At 48.6% G+C, this 25,219-nt stretch overlaps 1 protein-coding gene across 1 annotated transcript in view; it reads right to left on the bottom strand.

Moving 5' to 3' along the window:
- Positions 1–15,697: 15,697 nt before the first annotated feature.
- The window catches only part of Zc3h7b (zinc finger CCCH-type containing 7B), a 54,549-nt gene continuing 45,027 nt past the window's right edge, over positions 15,698–25,219 (bottom strand). The window contains 6 exon segments of the mRNA XM_038344111.2: positions 15,698–18,403; positions 18,735–18,898; positions 19,005–19,138; positions 19,353–19,461; positions 19,574–19,679; positions 19,833–19,966. Of these exon segments, the coding sequence (XP_038200039.1) occupies positions 18,142–18,403; positions 18,735–18,898; positions 19,005–19,138; positions 19,353–19,461; positions 19,574–19,679; positions 19,833–19,966 (909 nt within the window). The 3' untranslated portion in view covers positions 15,698–18,141.

Below are 25,219 nucleotides of genomic sequence, written 5' to 3'. Positions count from 1 at the left end.
CCTCCGGCTCGTTAGGTTATAGAGGAGCTTGCTAGACTAGACTTAAATGTATATTTTCATGACTAAATATTATATTATTGAGAGGCGGAAAAATAACAATCCCTAACGTGGTAGAGTGGCAAGTTACCTGCTTTTAACAAAGATGACATGTCGAGAGAAGGAAAGATTTCCATTCCTCTTTCCTGTCCTCTCTCCCCCTCCTTTTCCTTTTCCACCCCGTCTCTTTTTAGCTATGGTTACCCCCCAGATGGATGATGACTGTTGCATCCATCAGCCAGCCAGCCTGGAGCAGTTCACCTAATAGGCCAGTGACTAGAATGCATGAAGGTAACAGGCTGAGGCTTCGGAAACTGATCTAGCATTCAGTCTCCCCTCTACTGACACTTCATGGAGGTGTTTCCCCCAGATAACCAACTCAGGAGCCTTAAGGGCCCTGCAGCGCCTTCTCACAGGCTGTGGGGATTGCAGCAGTCAACACTGTCCTGAAGGCAGAGACATTACTCCGTCTTCCTTCTCCAGCTGACCTCAAGAACCCCAGCTGCATTTCTCTACTGCCCTCTCCTGTCATTGCTATGGCCATAACTGTAACCTTGCCTCTTCTCACAGAAGAGGAATAGTGTTGGTGCAAAGTAATTTGCTAATTGGCATAGTGTGTGAGCCTTGTAAAGAAATAGACTACCTAGGAAGAGCATGTCAGTGCCTGGTTAAACTTTAAAAGTATGTGGCAGCTAGGTGTGGTGGTGCACACCCTTAATCCCAGAATTTGGAAGGCAGAGGCAGGTGGACCTCTGTGTATTCCAAAACAGCCTGGTCTACAGAGTGAGTTTCAGGACAGCCAGAGCTACATAGTGAGACTCTTGTCTTAAGAAAAGAAGGAAGAAGGAAGGAAAGAAGGAGAAAGAAAAGAGAAAGAGAGAAAGAGAGAGAGGTATGATGTGTGGCATCACAGTCTCCTGTATTGATAAATGTTTGAGATAGGGTCTCAGGTACTCTAGGCTAACTTCAAACTTGATATGTAGATGAGGACGACCTTGAATTTATGGTTCTCCTGCCATCACCTCCTGTATCATGTTACCACCTTTGTGTGGTGTGTGGGATTATAGGCATGCGCCATCATCAACATTTTATAGAGTATAGGAGATCAAACCCAGGCTTTGTGCATGCTAGGCAAGTACTCTACTAACTGAGCTACATTTCTAGGCTCTAATAATAGCTTATTAATTAATCACCTATTTATTGTGTGTGTATGTGTGTGTGCACACAAGTGCCATGGCACAGGTTTGGAGGTTAGAGAACAACCTTTGGGAGTTGGTTCTCTCCTTTACCATGGGTTCCAGGGAATAAAACTCTGGTTGTTAATCCTGGTGGGAAGTGCCTTTTCCCACTGAGCAATCTTGCTGGCCAATTATAGGTTTTTGTTTGAGACAGGATCTTTTTGTGTATCTCTGCTCTGGTCTGGAATTTACTATTTGTAGACCAGGCTATCCTCAGACTCACAGATATCAACCTACCTCTGCCTCCCAAGTTCTGGGATTAAAGGTATTTGCCACCATGTCTGGCCATCAGTAGGTTTCCAGTCCAGTCCACCTCAGGGTGTCTGGAGCAGCTGTGACTTTGGGCTTGAGAGGCAGACCCGAGGAGACTCTCCTTTGAGCCTGTATGACCTGCTTACAGCACCGTGCAAAGGACTTGTAAGCCCCAGTGGTTTTCCTCTGGGAGTAGGGGGTGGTGTAGATTATCTGTGATAAGCATTGGCAGGTACCCACTACAGGAGCAGTGTGTGAGATGGGTGCATGAGTGTCCGCCCAGCCCCTTGCTTTCCATTCAGGATGTGTTGGTTCAGGAGTGTTTTGTGTGTGATAATGAGGCTGTGAACATAAGGATAGGTTACAGAAACTAAACCAGCCCCAGAACAGGGTGAGAAATGCTATTTGCCAGGATGGGAATAGTTTTTTTAGGTCTGTTCTTTTCAGCCAGAAATCTGCTGACCAACCCAAAGCACGTGATTTTCATTAGCCTGGACCCCACAGTGGTCTTGACTACTTCGCATCTAGGACTGACAGATGGCACAGGAACCAGGAATGAGCAAAAGCAGGCTGATAGTAAGACTTTCACTGAGTTCTAGAAAGTCAAACCTCATTGTCCCAATACTAACTGCTGGCAAGTACAATGCTTTGTTCAGAGTAGTAATAAATACTTATTGGCTTGCTTTCCTTGCTTGGGGTTGGTAAGAAGGTTAAAACTTCTTAGAGCCAAATCTTGTGTTATTAATATGAGCTAACAGTCGTGTATTTGACTTACGCTGGAATCTGGAAGAACAAGCATGAGCCATTCTTTCAGCAAGTCCCCAGCATTAGTCCTGCCAGCAACTCTTTTGTAGCTCACATACCTGTGGCCGGGAAAATGTGGGTCTGTGCTTTGTACTTTGGTCTCAATGTGCTCTAGGGTAGAAGTGGAGGGTGGAGCCTCTTTGTAAATTCTTGCCTCTCCCTTCAGTACTCCCAAGAGTCCTTATTTCCTATTTGGTTTGTGTTTTGCACACTCCCAGGGTTTGGATAACAGATGAGCTGTCCCAAGAGTACCATGACCATGGAGAAGACCTCCTCCCACCACAGCTAGCCCATGCAGTGTCTGACCCACCAGCGCCTGACAGTCTGCTTTCCCTAGCTGAAGTCCTGTTGGTGATGCAGAAGCAGGTGCAGGCTTCATGGCCCAACATCTGAAGTCTTGTCCTTGGGATCTTTCCAACCTCACTAGTGTTTCTGTCCCCCATGGCCCGCCTTCTGTGGCTGGCACCAGTGCCCTTTCATTGTGCAAATGGAGGGCCTTTGTGGTGCTTTCCCCACAGCCTGAAAGCCCTTCACATAGTCAGCTCCGCCTCACTTTCCAGGTCTTAGCTGAGGTGTCACCCTTGGCAAGGGCAACTGGACCCATGGTTGCTGTATTTCCTCACTGGGTTGGCAGCTGGAGTTGGGCAAGGACAGTGTTTGTCTCATCTACGCCTGAGCCAGAGCATAGCAAATACTCACTAAGCTAGTAATGAATAACAGAATGACCAAGAAACACCACACGGTTTCAGAGATCAGGGAATTCTATGGCTAGGCATGAGCCTGGAACAGAAGCTGAGTGACCTCACTGACAACTGTGTGGCCCTCCCATCCTGGATCATCAGTGTTCTCATTGGCAGAATGGAGAACCGGACCCCCTTGCAATGCTGCTGCACACAGTGATGCAGGAGTGGGTGTCACATGCACCAGTCAGTCCTTTAGCAGCCTCACTTGGGGTCGACCAGATTCAAAGCCACCTGGAAAGGACACCTTATGACACTGCCACCAGTAGCTGGGACTTGATGAAGATGAGTTTTTCATGTTTGTAATGGTGGTAGGGTGGAGCAGAAAACAAGACCCTGGGATTCTCAGGAGGAAGGAAAGGGCCACTCACCTATTTGCCCTGAGGTGGCCAAGCTCTCTGAGTTCATGCTTCACTAAAAGAATGAGAAGATGCATCACTGAGCAGGCTGGAATGAGGAATGATGACTCAGAATATATCCAGCACATAGACAGCCCTATGCCATCTTCTCCATCCTGAGCAAACACCCCAAGCTGTGTGAGTCCCCATATAGACCTCTACTAAGACCAAGTTTGGGTCAGTCCAGGCTGCATGTAGTCCACCTGCAGCCTGTTTACTTCAGTTCACCACGAGGACTGGAGTAATCCCTTCTGCTGTACCCTTTTGTTGTACTCCAGCAAGTACCTCTAAGATTTCTACCTATTGTCCTGTCCTGTAGGGCGGATGGTATCATGCCTCAGGAGTCTCACCACACACTTCCAAGGAAACAGCTCTGTGTATGCACAATCTCATAACATCCAGCTCTTCAAAGGAAGGTGAAAATAAGGAAATGAGGGTCAGATTGTCAATGCAGGAAGGAAGGGAACAGGGTCAGATTATAGGTGGAAAGAGCAAACACCAAGTCAGCCATGCTGCTCTTGGCCCTTCAGAGAAAACAGCATGGTGTCACAGTTTGAAACACTTCCATGTGAGACAGCACATTTAGTCCTGGCAACGAGCCTGTGGCACAGGTATTCCTCATCCTTTCTTAAGGCTAGGCTCTTCTGGGCCCAGAGCCAAGGATCACATCCTGACCCTGATTTTAAGGCTTTGCCTTTTGCTGCCTTGCCCAGGAGTGTCCCTCCCTGCCCAGCTCAAAGTGAAGAGCTAGTTTGACTTTAAAGCATGTCAGGCTCCTGTAAATGGAGGCCTGGATAAGTGGAGAAGACAAAAGGTGGGTAAGGGTGCCAGTGAGCGCAGCTTAGGCCCTGTGGGTGAGGAAAGGTAGGTAATCAAAAGCTAGCTGCATGATTTAGACTCAAGATTTTTCAAGAGACTGAAGAAGAAAGAAGCAGGAGATGGAGAGAGCCCTGAAAGAGAATCTTTGGGCAAAGTACAAGAGCAGAGACAGGAAACATGGTTTTTATAGGTTCAGAGGTGAGAAACTGAGTCAGAGCTTGGAGAATGGCTCCATCCTTTTGCTCATGGATTTCCCAGTCTGTAGGAAGCTGGCTGAATTGTGGCTCAGAGTAAGGACAACCAGGCAACCAAGGGAGTCTCAAGTCTGGTCAGTACTGATCAGGAAAGCTTACTTACTTGGGAACCAGGGAGAGGCAGAAGTTTGTGCAGGCTGCAACAGGCCGTGGCGCTGCCAGTGGGGCTCCATGTGAATTTTGGGAAGCGTCTTTGAACTAGAAAATTGAGCATGCAGCTGCAGGGAGAACATTCTCGAGGGCACACCTGGAATTTCTCACACTCTGCACTGCTCTTGTGGAAATTCCTTCCCACTGGAAAGTAACTACACCCTGCATGTGACTTGGCCGTGCTGCGATGTCCGGGCTAGTGGAAGAAAAGGGAAAGGAAGGTCTGCAGGCTCCTCCAGAGAAACCTACCTCTTTCATGGAGGAAGGGCAAGTTGCTGGCTCTGCCAACTCCCACAGAGGCCAAAGCAGTGATGGGAAATGGGAGAAAGACCACAGCAGGAACTTGTAAAGCTCCTCACAAGACTGCTGAGCCTCTGCTCCAGCGTGGTGGGCGTGCACTTACTTGTTGGGGTGGACATTTAGTAGCTTGAGAGGTCCAGGAGCTTTGGGGTGTAGTGACTGTAGGTAGTAATGTGACATAATTGGCTCCCCCACCACTTTCCCCTTAATTTTTCCCCAGTTAGCCACATGCTGCTGTCAGTCCTGTGGGATGGCACATTCTGATTTTTAGTCAAGTGCCACATGAAGTAACAAGACTCCAGCCTAAGACAATGCTAAATCGGGCTAACTAGTCCTCAGGCGGAACTTACCAGATCTTGGCAAAGTTCTGCCTAAATCCTTGGGCAAGTCTCTGCTAAGTATGGGCCCTGACTGCCCATGAAGAATAGGGAATTTTCAGCTTTTCCAGGGCTCTGCATAACAGCTGGGAGCCAGTGACTAGCAGTTGTCACCACACTTTGGAGGAGGCATTGTTAGTCTCACGCAAAGAACAGTGCCGAGTCCACCCTGAGAAATTTCCCTGCCCATCTGTGAGTTGACCCTGTCTGCAGTCCAACAGGCATCTTGGGACAGCTGGGTGGGGTCATGAGGGTGCTGCATCATCTTCCCTAGTACCTGCAGGCATGGAAATGCTCTGCTCTCACTTCAGCAAGCCTTCCAGTTGGGCCTGTCTACAAAGATGGCAGAGATGGCAGAAAGCTGTAGATAAGGACCTTAGCTAAGGCTCATCTGTCAGGGGGTTCTCCCAGGCGTATGTCGGGGTATGGAACTGGTCAGCTGCCAGTGTCCTTTGCGCAGTTGGATGCAGGAACACCTCTGATGCCTGCCTAGGAGGGTGTCTAACTGCCTCAGCACTAGAAACTGCATGGTAGTGCACGCCTTTAATCTCAGCACTTGGGAGGCAGAGTCAGGCAGAGCTCTGTGAGTTCAAGGCCAGCCTGGTCTACAGAGGGAGTTCCAGGACAGCCAAGGCTGCACAGAGAAACCCTGCTCAAAAAAAAAAAAAAAAAAAAAAAAAAAAAAAAAAAAAAAAGAAAGAAAGAAAGAAAGAAAAAAAAAAAGAAAAGAAAAAGAAAAGGAAAAGAAAGAAAAAAAGACACCATAGGCTGTAGTCTAAAGAGCCCTCTGAGGACCTTGCCATAAGCTCTGGGGAAACCCTCTACCTCAGATAGCATTTCCCAGCATCAGAAACTCTGTCCTGCCTCCCCCTAGTTAACAAAATTAAGCCCATTCCTGGCTCCAGCAGGTGAAAGGAACCAGGGGCTGTCCTCTGGCTCTAAAGTTTGGGGAGCACCCAGGAAGAAGTCCTGCAAGGAAACCAGGTTGATGACATGTATCAGATGCCAGCACAGAATGAGGCAGATGCCTGGCCTGTCCCCGCTGGCAACAGAGACAGGGTGGTCTTCTCTAAAGGCAGTGAAGGGGGGGGTTGATTGTACAGCTCTGCAGCAAAACTTGTGCTTAGCATTCAAAAGGCCTAGGGTCAATCCCCAGTACCACCAGAAAACGTAGTAAGAACCTAGGGTGAACCTGAGAAATTTTGCAACATAAATATCAGGAGAGAGTACCCAAGTTGGTTTCCCAACTCCCCAAAGCTGAGCAGTTAGAGCCTTTAACTTTCCCAGGAAAAATGTGTGAGATACCTGGTACTGGCTACCCAAGCTGCCCCCTCTGCACCTCCGCCATGCACGCCATTCTTTTGCTTGTCCCTAGCCCTGGAGTTGCCTGTGGTATCCTAGGAACGTGTGGCTTGTGGTTCTGTTACATAACCAGCTTGCATCCCATCCATGAGTTCAGCCCTACAGCAGTGAGCAAGTGGCAGGCGCAGAGAGCCTTCTCCAGACACGGCTGCTGCCCAAATCTACTGGCTCTGCCACTCCTCTGCTCGCCCCCAATGTGCAGAGGGAGGGAGCTTAAGAAGTAATCAGCTTCTTCAGACACTCTAGTCTTGTCCCTGTCCCACGTGAGCACAGCACCTATCAGGAGCTGCACGCTGTCCATAGAGCCCAAAGCCAGTAGGTATGGGGGGCAACCCCAGAACTGAAATGGCATACACACACCGGGGGTCCTTCTCTGCATTGCAACCCTTCCTCACCCATCTTGCTACTGTCCCGGTGCCTGCTCCCACCCCTTGGACACTTAGGTGCCTTGCCAATATAGATCACCTGTGTTCCTACCTGTCCTCTTCTCTGGCCAAGACAAAGAGTGTTCCAGCAGGGACTTGAGGACCTCAGGCATGTCCATGGCAGGGGCCACTCCAATCTGGTTGCAGCTCGACATGGCTCAGCAGGAGGTGCTTGCTCCTGAGTTTAGAAGCAGCTGGAGAGACAGGGGCTGGCTAGGGAGCCACAGGCTAGGGAGGCAGGCGGGGTGTGAGCCTGAGGCAGCCAATGGGCAGCCCCAACCCCAGCCCGCCTGTCCACCCCCAGCTCGGCCACCTGCCAGCTCCGGCTGCAGCCAGGCCTTTCCTTCCCGCTGCTTGGCAGGGCGGGCCTGGCCCTGCGCCAGCTGCAGCACGTGGAGCCACCGCGCCAATCCTCTGACAGAGAACCTGGCCTGTTATCTAACTTTGCAAAGGGAAGTTCTCCCCCCAGTCTGGGAGCCATAACCAGGGCTGCCGGATGAGAAGGTGAGCAGAGCTCCACGCCCACAGCAAGTGAGCACAGGCACATAGAAGGAGCTGAGGGGTGGGGGAGGCCTGGAGGCCCAGGTTCAGGGCACACTGTGGAAATTGACCTGGGCTGGGATCCGAGGTGGCAGGAAAAAAGGATGGCAGACAAGACCAGCACCCCAGGCAGCTCTGCACAGAAGATGTAGTGACACCATGCCTTCACATGGGAGCTTGTAAGCCCCAAGGAGTTTGGCATGTTTGAATGTATATGTGCCATGCACATGAGCCCTGTATAGACATGTACGTTTATTTGGGGCTTTAGACTATCTGTAGAACTTGAAGCCTGTTCTCCAAATCTCTTTGGTCTTTCAAAAAAGAGAAAAGGGGAAGGTAGGTCCCTAGGATGGTTGGCAGCATGGGCACTACTGAAAGGGGACATCTCTGCCAACTTGGCTCAGGCTTGTCCTGAATGACTTACTACCTTGCTTCTTTGTCCTTTAAGTGGCAGTTGGCTACCTACCATAGACCCTTTCTTTTCCCACAGGTCCACTGTGATTCTCAGGACATTGAATGTGTATGGGTGAAGTCAAGGACTTGTATTTATATCCTCATCCTCCCAAGAGTGATACCACAGGGTCAGATTTAGGCAGAGATGCCAGATTGTGTAGTCTTGAACAAGCCAGAAAGTGATTCTGGGGCTCAACTCCAAAACTGAACCAGTACCTCCTCTTCAGGCCTGCTTCCGAGGCTCTTGGTTTCTGTCCTGTGGCTGATCTCCACCAAGATCCTTGGCTGCTCTCCAGAATCACATTTTATACAGTCGGAAATGCTCTTGGTGCCTCTGCTGGCTTCTGCTCCAAGTCTTTAGTGAATTCTTTAACTACCTTTCTTCCTCCCGAGTGATTCTCCCCAACTTACTGAAAAATTATTACATATTATAGATTATATATAACCTACAAACCTAGAATTCACTCTTTAACCCAGGCAGGCACTGAACTTGTGATCTGTCTCAACCTTTCAAAGAGCTAGGATTAGACTTGTACCACCAGGTTTGGCCAGCTTCCTTTTTTGTTTTCTTCCAGGACTGGGGATGGAACTGAGGACTTTGTGTGTACTGGGCAAACACTCTAAGCCCTCACTTAAATTCCTTTACAGTTTCATAGATCCTCTCTCATTCCCCACCCCTTACCATTGCCCCCGTTTAAAAAAGATTCATTTTTATTATTTTTAATAGTTTGTAGGTGTATGTGTTTATTTGTGGGTATAGTTAATGTGAGTGCAGCTGCCCAAGCAGGGCAGAGGCATCAGATCCTCTGGAGCTGGGGTTACAGATGGTTGTGAACTGCCCAGTGTGGGTGCTGAGAACTGAACTCAGGTCCTCTGGAAGAGCAGCAAGTGCTCTTAACCACTAAGCCATCTCTCCAGCCTCTGTTTTTTTTCTGTTTTAATTATTTATTTTTATTTTATTACATTGGTGTTTTGCCTGCAAGTATATCTGTGTAAGAGGGTTCAATCCCCTGGAACTGCAGCTACAGACAGTTGTGAGCTGCCATGTGGGTGTTGGGACTTGAACCCGGGTCCTCTGGAAGAGCTGCCAGTGCTCTTAACCGCTGAGCCATCTCTCCAACCCCATTTTTGTTTTTTTAAGTTATAAACTGATTGACCCATTAGCTCAGGCTTCATATTAACTATTATAACTTATATTAATCCATCATGCTTATCTATGTTAGCCACATGGCTCAGTACCTTTTTTGGCGGGGAGGTCACATCTTACTTCTGCCATGTCTGGACAGGACTGGGGGAATGGGCTTCCTCCTTCCCAGAATTCTCCTGTTCCCATTGCCCCGCCTCTATTTCCTGTCTGGTTGTCCTGCCTATACTTCCTGCCTGGCTTCTGGCCAATCAGCATTTATTTAAAACATAATTAACAGAATACAGAATTGTCCCCCACCATTTCCCCCTCTTTTTTTTTAACAAAGGAAAATATCCATAGTCCATTTTTTGGGAATGTGGGTGTAATATTCCAGGCTACTTCCTGCTGGTTGGAGGCACTGATAATCTTATGGGGACCTAAAGAAAATTTATAATTATGATCAAGTCCTGACTGGAGTATCCTGTGAGTCTTGATCATCTCAGGCAGCAGTCGTGAATCTGTTCTGGATGTAAACTCAGATATCCAGGCCATCAGTTCCTACTGGAGATTTCTCAGGTGGTCTTCCTTGATCAAACCTGATTTTTCTTAATTCAGAATGAATCCACAGTCTCTCATTTCCTGTAGAAACAAAAGCAAAATCTCTTCTCCAATGTAACATACCTTTTGACTTCAATTTTGAAGTCAAGGTATTTTCAAAATACCTATCTTTTTCTGCGGGGCAGGTCTCATCTTGCTTCTGCTGTGTCTGTACAGGACTGGGGAGGAATGGGCTTCCTCTGTTTTTGATTTTTGAGACAGGGTGTCTCTGTGTAGCCCTGGCTGTTCTGGAACTCATGCTGTAGACCAGGTTGTATGTCCACCTGCCTCTGCCTCCTAAGTGCTGGGATTAAAGGCATGTACCACTACTGCCTGACTTTTTTTTTTTTAAATTGGGGCTAGAGAGTTAGCTCAACAGTTAAGAGCACTTCTTCCTCTTGCAGAAGACCCAGGTTTGGGTCCCAGCACCTACATAGTGGCTCACAACCATCCTAATTACCCTTCCTAGTGATCCAACTCCCTCTACTGGTCCCTGCAGGCATCAGGAACACACATGGTACACATACGTACATGTAGGCAAACTACTTATACACATGAAGAAAAGAAATCTTTTTTTGGAGGGGGGTTGTTTTGTTTGCTTTTCAAGACAAGGTTTCTCTGTGTAACATCTCTGGCTGTCCTGGAACTCACTTTGTAGACCAGGCTGGCCTCAAGCTCGCAGAGATCCTCCTGCTTCTGCCTCCCAAGTGCTGGGATTTGAGGTGTGTACCATTATTGCCCTGATTTTTTAAAATTATTACATTCATTTATTTATATTGTGTGTATGTGTAGGTGATCACAATGACACAATGGCATGTGTGTGTAGGTCAGAGGACAGTTTGTAAGTTGGTTCTCTTCTTCCACCGTGTGAATCCCAGAAATGGAACTCAGGTTGTCAGGCTTGACAGCAAGGTACCTTTACCCCAAGTCAGATCACCAGCTGTAATCTTAACTTTTAATCCTTTTGTGGCCTCCTGAGTGCTAAGATTACAGGTGTGCATCACCGTGCCTGGCTACTTCCAATTACACATTTTAAACATTTATTTGTTTATTTGCATATGTATGTGTGTGTGTTTTTTTAAATATTTATTTATCATGTATACAGCATTTCTTCCATGTATGTCTGCAGGCCAGAAGAGGGCACCAGACCCCATTACAGATGGTTGTGAGCCACCATATGGTTGCTGGGAATTGAACTCAGGACCTTTGGAAGAGCAGGCAATGCTCTTAATCTCTGAGACATCTCTCCAGCCCCGTGTGTGTGTGTGTTTGTATGGTCATTCACATGTCATGGTGCACATGTGAGGTTAGAAGACAATTCGTGGGAGTTGGTTCTCTCCTTCTACTATGTTTGGAAGGAGACTGGACTGAGGTTGTGCAGTTTAGTTTTAAGTGCCTTAACCTTCTGGGTCATCTTGTTCACCTTTTAATTTTTGTATAGAAACCTCAGTACATGGATCAAAGCCCAAAACCTTTGAAAATTTATTTATTTATTTATTTATTTTCATTTCTGTGTAGATGTGTGTGTCTGGGTGTTTGTGGGAGCAGAGGACAGAGTTGGATCCACTGGAACTGTAGTTACAGGCAGCTGTGAGCTGCCCAATGTAGATGCTAGGAACTGAACTTGGCTGCTCTTCAAGAGCAGTGTATTAGAGTTCTCTGGAGGAACACAGCTGATAGAACAAAATATATATGCAATTTATTAGGATGCAGGCTGTGATCTGGGTAGCTCAGGATTGGCTGTCTCATGACAGAAAGACCAAGGATCTGACAGTTGCTCAGTCCTGAGAGACTGGATGTCTCAGCAGTTCAATCTGATGCAGGAAGGATTCCTACAGAGCTGCTGGAATCCGGCCAGAAGAAGTAGGTTCTAATACTATTGAAGGGATGCCTCACAGCAACAGGGTAGGTGAACTTATCAGCACAGGTGAGGGCAAGGAGACAAAAAGCCACCAGAAGATGTAGCCCAGATTTAGGGTGGGTCTTCCTACTTCAAAGGATTCAGTCAGTAAAACCGCTCCCAGGTGTGCCCAGCTGCTTGCGTTTTAATTGATTCCAGATGTAGTCAAGAAGACAGCCAAGATTAGGCACCCCTCCAGACCCCATAAATTATACTTCAGCATTGTCATTTCTATCCCTGGCCCTTCTCCCCCACCCTGTTCCTTCTCATAATAAATTTAATTTCTTATTTAACTTTCCAGTGTTTCTTTCTGCACATGTACACTTATAAAAATGGAGTTACTTTTTGTTTTGAACAGCTGTATGTTTCAGCCATCAGAGGCTGTCTAGTGAGCATAAGAGGAACCCTCCCTCCTGCCAATCTCCCTTTGCTCTGTACCCGTGAGGTGAGAATGAGGTGGGGGCTGGCCTTTAGATTTGAGTTGTACTGTAATTGTAGCCAGGGGCTGACTTGGGCTGGGTTGATGCATTAAATGGTACTTGGCCCCAGAACTTCTTTTTCTTTTAAGATTTATTTATTATGTATACAGTGTTCTGTCTGCATGTGAGAAACAAGGCGCCAGATCTCATTACAGATGGTTGTGAGCCACCATGTGGGTGCTGGGAATTGAACTGAGGACCCCTGGAAGAGCAGCCAGTGCTCTTAGCTCTGAGCCATCTCTCCAGTCCCAGAACTTTTTTATTTCTAGTGCAAAACTGGCTTACCACAGAGATAGAAGCCAACATGGTGGGTAGTATGCACCCTTAATCAGGAGGCCACAGAAGGAGGATCCAATGTTCAAGATTTCGGCTGGTAATCTGGCTTGGGATAAAGGCATTTGCTACCAAGCCTGACAACCTGTCTATGCAGTGAGTTCCAAGACAGCCAGGGTTAAATAGAGAGACCCCATCCTAGGAAGCTTGTATTGCCTCCTTTGCCGTGTAGATTCAGCAAGGGGCCCTCACCAGATGCCGCTGCTGACCCATCATGCTTCTTGTACTTTTAGCCCTCAGGGATGCAGGTCAAGTAACGTCCATTCTTCACAGATGATCTGGTCCCAAGCATCCTGTTACGCAATAGAAGATAGATTAATGTACCATATATGTGACACCAGACTAGAGCCTGCAAATAGTTCAGAGCTAAACGACAGACCTAGCAAGGCCTTAACTCTGGAAAATTGTCCTGTTGCTCAAGGTCCATACTGATACCCTTACTTTGTAATCAGGGGACTCACCTGGCAGCGTCACCAGTGATCAGCAGACTGCTGGGCCAGGGCGGCTAGGATGGCAGCAGCCGGGAGAAAGGATGGCTGAATATGTTCCTAGAGACATTTGGAGGGGCTGTAGACAGAGTTTGGTTGTCCACATGTCCAGGGTTTCTGGACTTGGAGGTCGATGGGCTACATCTGTTTTTAATCAGTGTCCTGACTCCATCCCTGTACTTCACCCTTCATTTTTCACTGACCATATTTGTCCCAGTTCACTAGCAAGATTTTTTTTTTTTTTCAAAGACAGGGTTTTTTTCCCCATGTAGCCCTGGCTGTCCTGGAACTCACTCTGTAGACTAGGCTGGCCTCAAACTCAAGAGATTCACCTGTCTCTGCTTCCCGAGTCCTGGGATTAAAGGTGTGTGCTACCACTGCCAGGCTAACAAGATGTTTTTATGTGACAACAGCTATGTCTATTTGGAGGCAAGCAGTGACCTCCACATGGAGGTCCCTTCCAAGAACTTGGTTAAGGACTTTGATGGTCTTCTGCTCTCTCTTTGGCTAGCAGGGTCTACTTAACTTCCAGGCTCAAAACCAATGTCAGAGGGGCTGCTAGAAATGTACCGCTCATTAGTCAGGTCCAGTGTCTTAGGCCCACCCTTTCCTGAGGCATGGGTGTTTCCCAGCCAACTACACAGGCCCCTAGTTAAGGACTATTTGATGTTTTCGCAGAACCCACAAAGGTCTTCAGGTCCTTGGTGGGCCCTGCATCTGCCCCAGGAACAAGCTGGGAGAGAGTACAGGAGCTGGTGCTATGTCAGTGCTTCTCGGTGCAGTGTCACGCAACCCAGAGCCAGAAACAGCCCCATGTTCCATCAGGGTCATCGTCCACCGCGTGACCACCAGACACTCTGAACATCCAGTTTCAGTGGTACAGGGAACTACAGATGTGAAAGAAATGAAAAGGAAGAAGGCAGAATAGTAAGTGCCCACTGATTATGATGGAAAAATCAGACTGCAAGCCAGGTGGTGGCGGCGCACACCTTTAATCCCAGCACTCAGGAGGCAGAGACAGATGAATTTTGGAGTTAGAGGCCAGCCTGGTCTACAGAGTGAGTTCCAGGACAGGCTCCAAAGCTACACAGAGAAACCCTGTCTTGAAAAACAAAACAAAAAGCAAAAAAATAAAAGACTGCAGACTCAAAGAAAAATAGTCTCTTGGATAGTTGGTCTTGTATCCCACGGGTCTGCATGGGGTGAGTGCTCACTTGGGTAGTGCTTCCTAACTTGAGCCAAGTGAACATCAGAAGAGAAGTAAAGGGAATTTCAAATTTGGGTTCATTCAACCCCTTAGGTTTACTGCTCATTCTTCAATTTCCTGGGTTTAAGGAATGTCCCATTGCAAGCTTATATATCTGCCCTCCAGCCCAAAGACAGGCTTGTTTTTTTAGTTTTGTTTGAGATAGGGTTTCTCTGTATAGCCCTGGCTGTCCTGGAACTCACTCTGTAGACCAGGCTGGCCCCTGCCTGCATCTGCCTCTCAAGTGCTGAGATTAAGTCTTACTTTTCTCATTCCATCATTTATTAATTTGAGTACCTCCTGCATACCTGGCCAATAGAACTTCTGTCTTCAGGGAATTCACAGGTCCAGGACCTTTGCTCCCAGGCCACTGTATCCAGTAGATTAAAGTTAACTGGCAAGCCAGGCATGGTGAAGTACACTTAGAATCTCAGCACTCGGGATGCAGAAGCAGGATCATCCATGCAGGTTTGAGTCTAGCCTGGTTTACAGTAAGAATTCCAGCCAGGCATGGTAGTACATATCTTTAATCCTGGCACTTGGGGAGGCAGAAGCAGGTGGATCTCTGAGTTTGAGGCCAGCCTGAACTAGAGTGAGTTCTAGGACAGCCAGGGCTACAAAGAAAACCCCTGTCTTGAGGGGGAAAACAATTCCAGGCCAGCCAGGGCTCTATAGTGAGACTACCTGGTGAACATTCACATTAGACTGAACATACCTCAGGAGATTTGAAAAACACTTCCGTGAGATCAGAGAGATGCCCAGTCTTTAAAAGTTGAGGAAGCTGTTGGGCGTGGTAACACAGGCCTATAATTCCAGCATTTGGTAAAGCAGAAGCAGGGACAAATGTTCAAGGCTGGTGCATCCACTCCTACAAAAATAGGTGACGAAACTTTCGCATGTAACCTTGGGTCTTCCTTGAGCCAGAGGGTCGAGGTTGCAGTCTGGATCACATTGTAAAGCATGGCATGACCCCTCACCTTCCTGGACGCACCCAAAATGGGCACAGAATCTAGAGTGGCACATGATGATAAAAGCAAGAGGCACAGGCAGTCCCACAGGAAGAGCTGTGAGCAGGCAAGCTGCACGAAAGCTGGCAAAGGGTGGCTCCTAGGACCACTTGTACAGGGCACAGCCTGTCCCTGCTAACAGGGTGCTGCTGAGTTGGGTCAGCTGGGTCTCCATGTGTACACAGAGACCTCACTGCCTCTCACCCCTTGGAATGTTTGCCCCAGGCACAGCCAGCTGGGGCCAGCTCTGTCCCAGCAGTCCTGGGCAGCCCTGGCCCCCTGAGTAGATGCAGTAGGGAGGAACAGGAGCGACACCTGGGGGACAAGAGTCAAAGTGCACACGTATGTTTTCTTGAACAAAGGCTAAAAGAAGCAAGTTTCTCTCTCATTTTATTTTAAGGACAAAAATTGTTATTAAAACATCTACATTATTATCAAGATACTATACCTTATGATATTTAATATTAAAGTGTGGTATTCTTAAATTTTAATACAGACATTTTAAAAGGACCATTAGATTGATTACTGCCCAGCTGAGAAATGCAGCATCCCCTTCCACTGCCCCACTCCATGTCTACTGTCTGTCTCATTCTTGCCTCCTAGGCCCCATTCAACTCTAGCTTTCAAGCTAGAAGCAATTAACTGCATTCATCATTTAAAATGTTTTGCTGTCTCCCACCCCAGGTCATCCATGTCTCTTTTCTCTTCCTTGTAAGGGATCGGGTCTAGAATGTAAGGGAGTCCAGATCTTAGAGGGACCCCTGGACAGATGAACAACAGGAAAAGTCTGGACTCACCCTTCTCTGGTGGGAAACACGCTACCCATGTCCTTTTCCTGAGCACACTGGTACTCCCCTGTAGACATGGATGTGTGGGAAACAAAACTAGCAGCCAGAGCAGGGCCCAGGTGTGGGACACCCTGCCCTTTCTGCACAAATCATCTCTGAGCCATGGGTTAAGTCCCAATCCCCTAAACAGCTAGATGACCTCATCAGTACCTCAAAACTCACAAGGATGCCTGCATTTTTTTTCCAAATTCTTTATCTTTAGCCCTCATTAGAAGAGATCCCTTGGATACCACACACATATATAATATTATATAGAGCGATATATTTAATACCTGTGTATATATGCATCACAGGGGCGACATATATACACACTAAAAACAAGGCTGGTGACAACAGACTGCAACACCACAGGTCAGGAGAACAAGTATCATTAACATTCATGGCCACAGCCCCCACCTTGGATGTGGTCTCACCTCCTCTCCAGCCACACAGCACCCAAACTCTGCCATGCTGGCCAGCTGAGGGTAGGGAAAGGGGGCAGGGGAGAGGAAAAGGTACATGCCATGGTTATTGGGATAAGGGTGGGCAGTGACAGCATGAGGAATGGGTCCCTTATGCCCAGGTGCCTATCATTATGCCATCAAGGACTAGCAACCCTGGCTGAATGAAAAATAAAGAGTGTCTGTTCCATCTCACTCCTAGCTAGCCTTAGTTTCTGGTTCCTTCTGGGGTGCCCCACTTCTTATGCCAATGGTGTGGAACATTCTGGAATGTCTTGGGGAGCCAGGGGATGCTGTGTCTACTCATGGGTCATGGGATGAAGGGGTGTACACACTTCAGATGATGGAAGAGACCTTGGTAGGTGGGGGCATGGGCCAGGGGTCAGCTAGGGTCCTAGGCAGCTAGCAGGGTTAGGCATAGGGTGGGGCTTGGATAGATAGGCGTAACAGTATATTTGGGTCTTTATAGTAGGTCCCCAGGAAAGAGAAGCTATGTTGCATAGTGGTCCATAGATCCCAGGTCACCTCCCTGCTCTCATTATTACCTGGACTCTCCCGGTGCCTTGTACCTTGTGCAGAACATGAGCTCATGGTGCCTGTATTCTACCATTTCTCTGTGTAAGCTCTTGGAAATAAAACCTGTAGAGCTTACCCCAACAACATCTCCCCACAGGGTTCTAACAAAACCAATTGTCTCAGCAGCCTTTTCCTGGTTCCCAGGAATGCCGTTTGGGGTTGAGGTGCCCAGCGGCTCTAGTTGCTAATGGATGGGGGTCTTTTGACCAATGTTTACATCCCAGATCTGCACCAAATTGAGGGCTAGAGACCTTGGGCAAATCACTCCTCCTGCTAGACCTCAGTTTTCCTTTCTGCAAAATAGGGTTTGGGCTGCATCTTCAATAGTGGCTCACAAGATGGCTGGGTATGGGATGGTTGTTAGGAGCACCTAGACGCCTTGGTCTAGCTCCAGACATCACCTGCCTTCGCCCTTGCCCTTTCACAGAGCAGGAAACTGAGGCCCCAGGTGACCAGTTCAGTGTCTCCAGCTCCACTCACAACTACATTTTAAGCTAATCAGGGCCTGCCCTCTGCTGTGTCCTGATCTGTCCCCAGGGAAAGGGAGGAGAAGGTAGAAAGGTAAAAGGACCCTCCTACTGCAGATTCAAGTGGGGACCCTAGGCTCCCCAGCCCTTTAGGAGCAGACAGAATTAAAGCTGTAGGCTGAAGCTGGAGAGAGGTCAGCCAGGCCCCTCCCTCTCCAACCAGGAGAGCTAGACTTGGGGAGGGGCTGCCCCCATTTTGACAGGACAAGGACCCTGGGACCACTTGGGGCTGCAGCACATGACCTGGGTACACACACCTGGGGTGTTGGGGGTGGAAAGGATGGACAGGGACCCAGGGGACTGGAGACTGCCAGATGGGGTAGTCCCCTGCCCCCAACTAACCTGCCCTCCCTGGCCGTTCTGTAAGGCTTTCTGTCCCCAACCCACCCCCGACCCCAGGACTTTGCCCACAGCTGGGATTCGGCCCTACTCCCCAGTGGTGGTGGTGGCAGTAGCAGTTGCAGCAATGGGGGCTTCTGGGGTGGCAGCAGTGGTGTCCCCATCTTCTTGCAGCAGGAAGTTATATTTGCCGAAGTCATCATCCCGTGGACACAGAAGCATGTCCTTGCGGGCCTTGGCCAGCTTTTGCTTCAGCACCTCGCGCCGGTCCAGCCACTCATTGAGTTCCTCTTGTCCATGAGCACAGCGACACTTGTCCCCATTTGGGCAGGCCTTGCCCTTCTGGAGCCTGTGGGTGGTAGAAGGCTCACTGCCTGAGTTCTATGCCTTCCTACCTGGGGCTAACTCAACCTTTCTAAGATGTGCCTCTCCCGAGACAGCTCAGGTCCTAGCTCAGGGAACCCCTGACACAGTAGCACTCTCTAGGACCTGATCCATGCTGTAAAGGAGGGGTAGATAGGTCTGAACCCACCCCTCCATCCTGACCACCCCCAGCACTACATTGTACTCATAGCCAAGATAAACCAAGTCAAGGGGATGGGGCTTGTCACAACATCCCTGTCCTCAGGCCCACCTTCTACCTGCCCCTCTGTGCTGCCCCATCATGCTGCCATTAGCACCTGTCACAGAGTCGGAACTCGCCCATAGGGAAGCGGTAGGCCCAGCCACTGGCATCACTGTCGGAGGTGAAGACCTTCTCCTTGTGCTTCTCGGACTGGATATGCTGTTGCCACTGCTTCTTGCTGTTGCTGTTCTTGCCACAGAGCCAGCAGTGGTAGCCCATCTGGGAGCAGAGTTTTGTGGGTGCCAACTTCCACACCTCCACCCCACACAGCCTCTCCAGGCTGCCCTCCCAACTGGCCCTGGCCCAACATGTGGGCAGGGCTTACCATGATGTCAGCATAGTCTGTGGGCATCTGGATCTGCTTCTCCCCTTCCCGAGAGCTGATGGGTGTCCCTTCTCCTGGCTTCCCTGGGTTGTGTTTCTTCAGCCACATATCATAGGTCTGTTGCATATCTAGGACTGGGCAGGGGACAGTGTGACTGGTGAGGGGGCTTCCCTATACACTCTACCCATTAACCCTGCTGGACTTGGCACAAACATCGTAGGCCCTGCTGCTATGCTAATCACTCACAAGAAGCCCCTAGTTGACAGGGCCTGCTGGGTCTGGGGAAGGCCCCAGCAGGATTCAGGAGGTATTAGCAATGAAGTGATGCAGGACAAGTCTACCACTTACTCTTGTTCTCCTTCATGAAGGTCCACATGTCCCTCTCCTCAGGGCTGTGTGCGAAGGAGCAGTTCCCCACATACTGGCACTTGCGGCCATTCTGAGCATGGATGCAGAGCTGTGGGTGGACAAAGGAAAGCCTGCTGAGTCCCACAAGGCTGTGTCATTGTGTTGGCCAGTTAGAAGCCTTCCAAGGCCTACAACCTCTTGCCCACCCCAAAAGTGCTCACATCGTATTGCTGTGGAAAGTTTCGAATGGATGGCAATGGCCTCACCGACACCCATTTCCTCTTGGCTTTGGACATCACCAGAAGGACCCTCCTCTCCTTGGTCCAGCTGTAGATCGAAGATGGGACTCATTGGGGAGAATCAGAGAGAAACCCTCAAAGTTATGAGACCGTCTTTCCTCTCTCAGAGCCCTGGTCTCCCAAGTCATGGCCTCCTTCCTCATGGTACTCTGGCAGTGCCCCGTCTTGCCCCATATCTTACCAATGCCGGGCCTTGGCACTGCAGTACTTGAGGTCCTTGTCTGGCTCCACCACCTGCCCGTTCCTCCAGCACTGACCACACACAAACTTCATCTGCAAGTCAAAGGTGCTGGGCCCATGTGTCCTTGGGGCACCCTATTGGAAGATGGGGGAGTAGGTTGGTGAAGCTATAGCCACCAGGCCTTAGGCCTGGAAGTCCTGGGACCACTAAGTCTTAATTAAATGGGCTAGCATACTGTCCAGTTCTGCTGGCAGACAGTGCCCTCTGATGTGGTAGGGACCCCGAGCGGGGGAGTCTTTCTGCCTTCTCCAACTGCGCCTCACTTAGCTTTACTTTCATAGAGGCCTGGCTTATGCAACCACTGAACAGAATAACTCCTCCTTTGAATGATTTATGTTCAATTTATTTATTTATTTTCAGACAGGGTCTCACTATATCACTGGCTATTCTGGAACTTGTGGAGACCAAGCTGGAATTGAACTCACAGAGACCGATCAGTCTGTTTCCTAGTGTTGGGATTCAAGGCATGTGCTATCATCCTAGCCTTTTTTTCCTGTAACTTATTCTGTAGCCCAGGCTGGCCTCAAACTCACAGAGATCGGCCTGCCTCTGCCTCCTGAGTACTGGGATTAAAGGTGTGCGCCACCTTGCCTGGATCCCAGCCTATTTTTAAATTAAGTACATACATGTGGGTTTGTGTACGTGTATGTGGGTGCCCTTGGAGGTCAGAGGCATTGGTTAGATGCCCCTGGAGCTAAAATTACAGGCAATGTAAGCCGCTGACATGGGTGCTAGGAACCAAACTTAAGTCCTCTGCAAGAGCAGTGTGTGCTCCTAGTCACTGTAGCCCTTTCACACAGGGTCAGAGGACTGGATTTGGAGATACGGAAACCTATCATAAACCAGAATATACAACAATGAGAAATTAATCCGTAAGTGTGCAGGGAACTGGGAGTGTGTCTGACAACACGCATCCTTGTGGCATCATGCCACTTTACCCAGCCCTTGACTCTAGGCACCTGATATGAACAATTGCACTGTGCATAGTGTCACCTAGAAACACTGCCTGACCTTGGCTCAGATCCCACACTACTGTTTCATGAAATGCAGTGCCTGCTCGTTAGGAAAATAATAGCCCACAGGAAACAAAGGTTTTACCGTTTTCCTACTGCCCTATCTCAGCATATAAATGCTAAACTCATGTATCCTTGGGTTGCGTTGTTTAGCATATCTGATTTTTAAAAATTGCTGTTGGGCCTACAGAGATGGCTCTGTGGTTCAGAGTACCTGTTCTTAGAGAAGATCTGGATTTGGTTCCCAGCACCCATATGGTGGCTTACAACCACCCATAACTTTGGTTCCCTTCTTCTGACCTCTGTGGGCAACAGGCATGCATGTGGTGTACATACGATTCATACACATCTTTTCTTAAAACACTGCCAGGCGTGGTGGTAGATCCTAGCACTGGGGCAGTGGAAGCAGATGGAGCTCTGTGAGTTTGAGGCTGCGCTGACTAGTTTTATGTCAACTTGACACAAGCTATAATCATCCTAGAAGAAGGACCATCAACTGAGAAAATGTCTCCATAAGATTGGGCTGTAGGCAAGCCTGTAGGGCATTTTTTTTAATTACTGATTGATGAGGGAGGGCCTCGCCCATTATTGGTGGTGCCATCTCTGGGTTGGTGGTCCTGGGTTCTATTAGAAAGCAGACTGAGCAAGCCATGAGGAGTAGCACTCCTCTCTGGCCTCTGCATCAGCTCTTGCCTCCAGGTTCCTGTCCTTCTTGGCTTTCTGCCTTGCTTTTCCCAATGAACTGTGACCCAGGATACCTAAGTCAGATAAACCCTTTCCTCTCCAAGTTGCTTTTGTTTGTGGTGTTTCATCATAGCGATAAGAGAGAGGGGGGAAGTTAGAGAGAGAGAGAGAGTCAGTTTTAAAATTATTGCTGTTGAGTTGCTCACTCGAGTTTCATTTTTAAAAGTTGTGTTGTGTGTACATGCACGTGCACATTTGGGAGTTCATGTACTTCATGTGCATGCGATGCAGGAGAAGTGCTGTTACAGGCAACTGTGAGCTTCTAATGTAGGTACTGGGAACCAAACCTGGGTCTTCTGCAAAAGCTGTTGTTGTTTATTAATGCAGGGTTTCCCTGTGTGCTGTCTGTCCTGTAACTCATTCTGTAAACCACGCTGGCCTTGAGCAGAGACCCGCCTGCCTCTGCTGGGATTAAAGGCACGTGCTACTACACCTGGTGCAGCAAGCACTCTAAATGGCTGAGTCATCTGAGTCTCCAACTGTCATTTGAGATTCTTTTTTTAAATGATTAAATAAATCTTGGTGTGGGTTAGCACTGAATTTCCGTCAATTCTGACATGGTTCTAAGCGCACTCCTGCTGTTCTGTACTACATACTTATGCACCGTGATGTTCTCAGCGTTAACAACTATAAAAACAAAACACTGATCAATTCCAAGATGTGCTGTCTCTATACATTCTGTAGTTTCAACTCTTCAGCCACTGCGTAGTTCTTTATGTAAAATTAAACAAGCACATTCATCTCATTAATGTTTTCTTCCAACTTAATACACAATAAAATTATATGTATACCAAAAATAAAAGAAATTTCTTTATGGCCTATCATTAGTAAATATTTAATTTATAGCCAGATATGATATCTTATACTGGTAATCCCATCATTTAGGAAGCTAAGGCAGGGGGGAACTACTACAAATTAAGATTTCTAAAAATTAATAGACTTTGCATAAGTTATGAAGTCAGTCCCAGAAAAACAAACAATCAACAAAGTTAGTCCCAGGAAATACTGGACTATATAATGAGAATCTCAAAACAACAAAAATTTTGATTTATATGCCCATCTTTATACACCCATATCTGTGTTGCATAAAAACTACTCAGATGAAAACAAGCGAAGAAGGAGAAAATGTAGCAGGCCCTGTCCTTGGACACAGCATGCTGTGTCACGTGCTAGTCTCTACCTGGAATGCCCTTCCTTGATTTTTCATGCAACTTATTCTAAAAAATGTCTTTCAAAATTCAGCTCAAGTGCAGGACAGATGGCTCAGCACATAAGAGTGCTTTCCACATAAGCATGAAGACCACAGTCTGGTTCCCAGCACCTCAGTAAAATCCAGGTGAGGTTCTGTACATGCCTGGAACCCCAGCACTGGGTGGTGTGGAGACAGGACATAGCCAAGCAGTGCAAGCCCTAGGGTCAGCAAGAGACTTCGCCTAAAGGAAAAGGCAGAACATAGAGGATACCTGGTACCGCCTCTGGCCTACACACACTGGTGTGTGCATTACCCACACACTCAGTTCAGGCTTCAGGGGCCCTCCTAGAGCTCTCCTATGACAAGGCTGCCACTCTCAGTGGCTAAACTACCTGTCTGACCAACCAGTTTCAAGTGCCCGGAGGAGGAGTTCAGAGGTGGGAAGTTGGCCTTAGGCAGGAGGACAGACAGCCTTGGATTCAGGACCCTTCTTCCCCGGGGCCATGTCCAGCTAGTCCGAGGCTCCTTTCCCACCTTTCTTCCACACCTTGTCCCTGCCTTTACTCTGTAGGCAAGAGCTGCTTTTCTGTGCCCAGGACAGTGGGGAGTCAGAGGCAGCCTTGGCTAACTTGTTCTAGCTTTCTTCCACCCCTTCTGTTTCTAGAGACCCTCTCCCTCCTCACCTGCCCAGGGGCTTGGGTGTAGGACTGCCTGTTGGGGCAGCCCTTGGTTTCTTCAGGCTAGCAGGTGCATTTGTCCCCACCAGCTCCCTCAGAATAGTGCCTGGCACAGAGATCACACACCTGGCTGAGCAGAGGAGGCTCAGAGCAATTCCTTACCCCTCTCTGGTAAGAGCTTTTGTGCTTCTTCAAGGGACAGTATGAGAAGTCAGAGGCACTGGGCCCAAGCAGTGTCTGCCCTGGTGGCCCCTGGTTTCACAGGCCTACTAACTTTACTCTCTAGATGTAAGCAGGCAAGAGCCTCACGCCTGGGCCAGTTCCTGAGCTAGGCCTAGGTGGTGTCCTGGTGGGCAGGGAGGAATCTTGGCAGTGGGGGAGGGATAAAGCACCATCAACCAGAAACCACCCTTGACCTTGGGTGGTTCTGGAAGGACTGACCGCTGGTTAGGAAGAGAAGAGAGGACGTGGAAGGATGGAGGGGGGCAGGACTCTGTGCTGTCTTTAGAAGACTACCCAAAAGGGCCCACCTGAGCCCATCACAATGTCCCTGCTGGATTCCTGGCCAGGAGCAAAAGTGAGGGGGAAGCAGGGAAGAGAAAGAAAACTGGGCAGCTGAGTAATCTCCACATTCGAGAGGCGGGGCAGTTGGGTACTGAGTATAGTACTGCATGTCTGTAATCTCCACATTCGAGAGGCGGGGCAGTTGGGTTCTGAGTTCAAGGCCAGCTCAGACTGTAGCAAGATTCATCTCAAAGAAATAAGAATAAGAGACATTGGCAAAGAGATAGAGAGATGGGAGGAGAGGAAGCAGAATAGCAGCGTCAGAAGGAGAATGAGCAGCTGGGGAGGGAAGCCTGTGAGTTGGAGGGAGTGAAGTGGAGGGAAGGGGAGGAGGTGAGAAGGGTTGTACACTAGTATGGACTTTGAAGTGTGTGATACTGGAGGAACCTGGAGGCCAGTGTGTGCTCTGACATGCTGACAGGCGCCACAGGTAGCCATATTTCCCTTCTGTCAGAGGTAAGGGAATGACTCCTTTTGGTAGAGTGGGCAACCAATTTCATAAGTTCCTGAGGAATGCTGGCTTTTTTTGTTTGTTTGTAGCTCCCCCCCCCCCAAGACCCAGCATTCAGCTGGGCAGTGGTGGTGCATGCCCTTAATCCCAGCACTCGGGAGGCAGAGGCAGGTGGATCTCTGTGAGTCTGAGGCCAGCCTGGTCTATAAGTGCTAGTTCCAGGACAGGTTCCAAAACTAGAGAAACCTTGTCTCGAAAAATCATACACACACACACACACACACACACACACACACAGAGAGAGAGAGAGAGAGAGAGAGAGAGAGAGACAGAGAGACAGAGAGACAGAGAGACAGAGACAGAGACAGAGAAAAAATGAGAAGTCTAGAAAGGTCTGGCCTAGGAGACAAGATCAGCCCTCATGACTGAGCCACAGGGCCATTCCTCAACATGCTGAAGCTGGGGACAGTTCCTGTAAGCCTCACCCATGCGGGAGCTGGTGGGCTTTACGATGAAGACTCTAAGGGGAACTGGATGGTGGGAGTGGTAGAGATGGGAAGAAACCGGGCACACATTCAGTACTACATGAGGGGCTCACATAGTCACAGTGGAGCCCAGGAGAGAAGCGACAACACAATCCTTGGCCACCACTTGGAGCTTACAGAGACATTCACTTGGACGCAAGG

Source organism: Arvicola amphibius, chromosome 9, assembly GCF_903992535.2.
Source record: "Arvicola amphibius chromosome 9, mArvAmp1.2, whole genome shotgun sequence".
In the NCBI taxonomy this organism is placed as follows: domain Eukaryota; kingdom Metazoa; phylum Chordata; class Mammalia; order Rodentia; family Cricetidae; genus Arvicola; species Arvicola amphibius.
The sequence above is the reverse complement of the archived record's forward strand: the minus strand, read 5'-3'. Positions and strand labels throughout refer to the sequence as shown.